Source organism: Mastomys coucha, unplaced genomic scaffold (genome assembly GCF_008632895.1).
Source record: "Mastomys coucha isolate ucsf_1 unplaced genomic scaffold, UCSF_Mcou_1 pScaffold17, whole genome shotgun sequence".
Taxonomy (NCBI): domain Eukaryota; kingdom Metazoa; phylum Chordata; class Mammalia; order Rodentia; family Muridae; genus Mastomys; species Mastomys coucha.
In genome coordinates this window covers 14,179,120-14,182,594 of record NW_022196899.1, presented here as the reverse complement: position 1 = coordinate 14,182,594, position 3,475 = coordinate 14,179,120, and the positions used below count along the sequence as shown (strand labels likewise).

The window sequence follows — 3,475 nt, the reverse complement described above, 5'->3', positions numbered from 1 at the left end:
GGTGGGAATGCTGGTAATTTGCCTTTAATTCCAGCATACAGGAAGCAGAGGCAAGCAGGTCTTTGTGAGTTCAAGACCATCCTGGTCTACAGACTTGAGTTCCAAGGCAGCCAGGACAACTGGACTCAACTTAAACTCTCATTCTCCTTCCTTGCCAGGCTGCATGTTTGCCTTAGCTTTCTGCCCTACTTGCAGGCTTCTCTGTCAACCTGGCTAAGAGCAGTGAGCAGTACCATACCGTAGCCTAAGTGCTATCCTGTGCTGAATTCCTGTGCCAAACAGTTAGCCAACCAATGCTTTTGGATTCAGGACCACTCAAATGCTCAAGACCTACACAGAACTAAGCAGATTCTTTGCCAGGTTAAAACATAATGGGCCACTAGCCCAAGAAAGTTTCTTGAAACCTGATAAGCTAAGGTCCCTACCATCTTCATTTCTCTCAGCATTCTGATCTTCCAAATTCCCACCAGAACAGCACAGTAGTCTCGTGTCTAAAAGGCGTCTACAGCCTACAGCTCCAAAATCTTTCATATTCATTCTGCAAACCACTGCTAAATGCTTACAAACCACCGTCAAGCTTATCACAGCAATGGTGCCATTGCTCAATACCAATTCCTGTTAGTCTTTGTGCCAAAACACCTGACAAGAGCAAGTTTAAAAAGTAAAGCCAAGGAGTGACTTTGGCTCACAAACTGAGAATGTAGCTGTTATGGATGGGACACCACAGCACCCGGAGCATGAAGCAGCTGGCCACACACCATCCACATCACGACATACATAAAAATTAATGTTGGTGCGCAGCTCACTTCTTTCTTACGTCCAGGACAGTCCATGGTGGGACTCCTACATTCAAGGTGGAGTTTCCCTCTCTAATTAAGTATATTTAGATTTATTTTTAACTATCTGGGTGCATATGATATGTAGGTGTGTCTGTGTGAATGCCTACAAAGGTTAGAAGTAGTTGGATCCCCTGGAGTTGGGATTACAAGCATTTGTAAGCTATCCAAGTTAGCTTCTGGGAAATGAATCTGGAACCTCTAGAAGAGTAGCGTGTGCTCTTAACCCCTAATTATACTGCTTTATGTTCTTTGTATCACTTAACATCTAAAGTCTTTTACTTATTCATTGCCATGGAGATAAAGTCTTGTGCTATAAATGGAGACCATGGCAAAGATATACAACTGTCTCAGCCATCTATCCTTAATTCAATCTCTTTCCATCATATTCATGAGCAATACTGTGACATTTTTAAGAAAAGCAAATCCTAATCTTATTAAAAACTGTATTTTTATTTAAAAATTTATCCAAGTTAAGCTTTGAATCAATCATAAGTGACTTTGTTGGTCTACAAGAATAAACACTTGTATTGGAGAGCGCACTCTTCCATCATACCTTGACCCTTTCTAACACGAATACAGTAAGAAAGGCATAGGAGAGAGCTGCAGCAGCCTTCCTCCTTTTCAGCATTTTCTAAACTTTTCATAGCAGATTTGATGTTGTTATTTAGATTTTTTTCATTAAAAATGGGGGGGAACGTAGAAAACTAGACTTACTGACCCTTTTTCAACACTTCCCTTTTTGTTGCAGAGGCAAAAGAAGTAAATGCATGAACAAACTTTCTATCTCCTTTAACTTTAGATGATCCTGATAAGAAAAATCACTAAATCATTAAAATTCTTCATTGTGTTTCCTTAGGCACTTTCTATGTTATGTAACTTAAGAGCTTATACTATTAAATAAAAATAGTATTTGGTAAACAACATTGGCATTTTCTTTGTTTGTTTGTTTTGTTTTGTTTTTTTTGAGACAGGGTTTCTCTGTATAGCCGGGCCTGTCCTGGAACTCACTCTGTAGACCAGGCTGCGCTCGAACTCAGAAATCCACCTGTCTCTGCCTCCCAAGTGCTGGGATTAAAGGCGTGCGCCACCAGCGCCCGGCCTACATTGGCATTTATGGTACTAAGCATACCTCCGTAGCTCAGAGAATTGATGTAATCATGAGCCAACTATTACTTCTCCTAAACGAGGTGAAAGCAGAAGACAAATGTGTAGTGATTCAGCCCTCAGTAATGAAGGCCCTACCAGTATGAAGCTGTTTGTATCAGTGATGAGCCTTTCTCCAAATACAATACAATTTCTCAGCTAACTAGGAAGACAATATGATTTGAAATAGGAATATAAAGCGTGTTTCAAAGATGAAGGAAATAAACAGTATTCATTTTTTTATATGTGTATAATGTGAATAATGCCAAGATGCCCCAAACCTGTTCATTATTGTGTGTGTTGGCAGGTATGGGATGGGGAGTGTGCATGTGTGTAAAAATACAATATTTTATTCAAGTTACTCTATAAGTAATAGAAAATGACTTTTGCTTAAAGTTTATTTAAATTTTATATCTTAGATTTTTAATTGAAATTATTCATTGAGTTGGTATCATTTAATTCATTTAATACATATGGTAAGTTCATGAAAAGTTCAAATGCAGGAAAGAGTTCAAAACCAGCTGCGTTTTATACCTATTGCTAAAATCAAGCTAGCAAGATGTCAATTGATGCAGTTTTATTTTAGTAATCTTTACACACAGATTATGTTAGTTTTGAGAAGAGGTAATGTATGTAACCTTTTACTCTACTTTTAGTATCTAACTGTACATTTTTCAGTTTGCCTAAAATAAAACAAAAATATAAAATGGGCACACCGGGAGATTAGAATATATGACAGAGTATCAAATCAAATCACATTACCTTTCATTTCCTGAGGCAGCTCGCTTGTCTCAATTTCCACTGAATCACTGATTTCAATGTACTGTACAGAAATTTTTCTTCTGAAATTGAAAAATTCAAAATAAATTATAATAAAGCAAGATGTTTATTAAATGCAATATAGAAGCTGTTTAACTCTAATTTGCTTTTTAAAAAATTTTTCAACACCCAGGATCAGAGGTGAGCAGGAACCAACATCTGTCCCAACACTGGGAGTAACTGGAACCAGCGGGACCAGGCACACAGTAACTCTGCCAGCTCAGTGACTTGGGTTCCTTCCGGTCTGTCTGGGCTGGGGTCCAGAGCAGACCTTGGGCGCAAGCTCTGCAGCCAGTCCCACAACACCCAGAGGAAGCTCCACTCCCAGGTGCTATGACACACCCAGGATCAGAGGTAAGCAGGAACCAACATCTGTCCCAACACTGGGAATAACTGGGACCAGCGGAACCATGCACACAGGAACTCCGCCAGCTCAGTGACTCCTGTTCCTTCCGGTCTGTCTGGGTTAGTGTTCTTAGCAGACCTTGGGCACAAGCTCTGCAGCCAGTTCCACAACACACAGAGAAAGCCACACTCCCAGTTGATCTAACAAGCCCAGGATCAAAGGATCACAGAATCACAGGATCACAGAGACAGTTTGAATGTGAGGAGTTCTGCCACAACCAGGATCACAGGAAGGACAGGCTCCAGTCAGATTTAGCAAAGGCAGGTAG

General features: G+C 40.1%; 1 protein-coding gene across 2 annotated transcripts in view; it reads right to left on the bottom strand.

The window, feature by feature from the left end:
* The window catches only part of Hltf (helicase like transcription factor), a 59,461-nt gene that overhangs the window by 28,575 nt on the left and 27,411 nt on the right, over nucleotides 1–3,475 (bottom strand). For both annotated transcript variants that reach the window (XM_031376435.1, XM_031376434.1), the window contains exon 11: nucleotides 2,745–2,824. In XM_031376435.1, coding sequence (XP_031232295.1) covers nucleotides 2,745–2,824 — 80 coding nt within the window. The remainder of the gene's footprint in view (nucleotides 1–2,744; nucleotides 2,825–3,475) is intronic.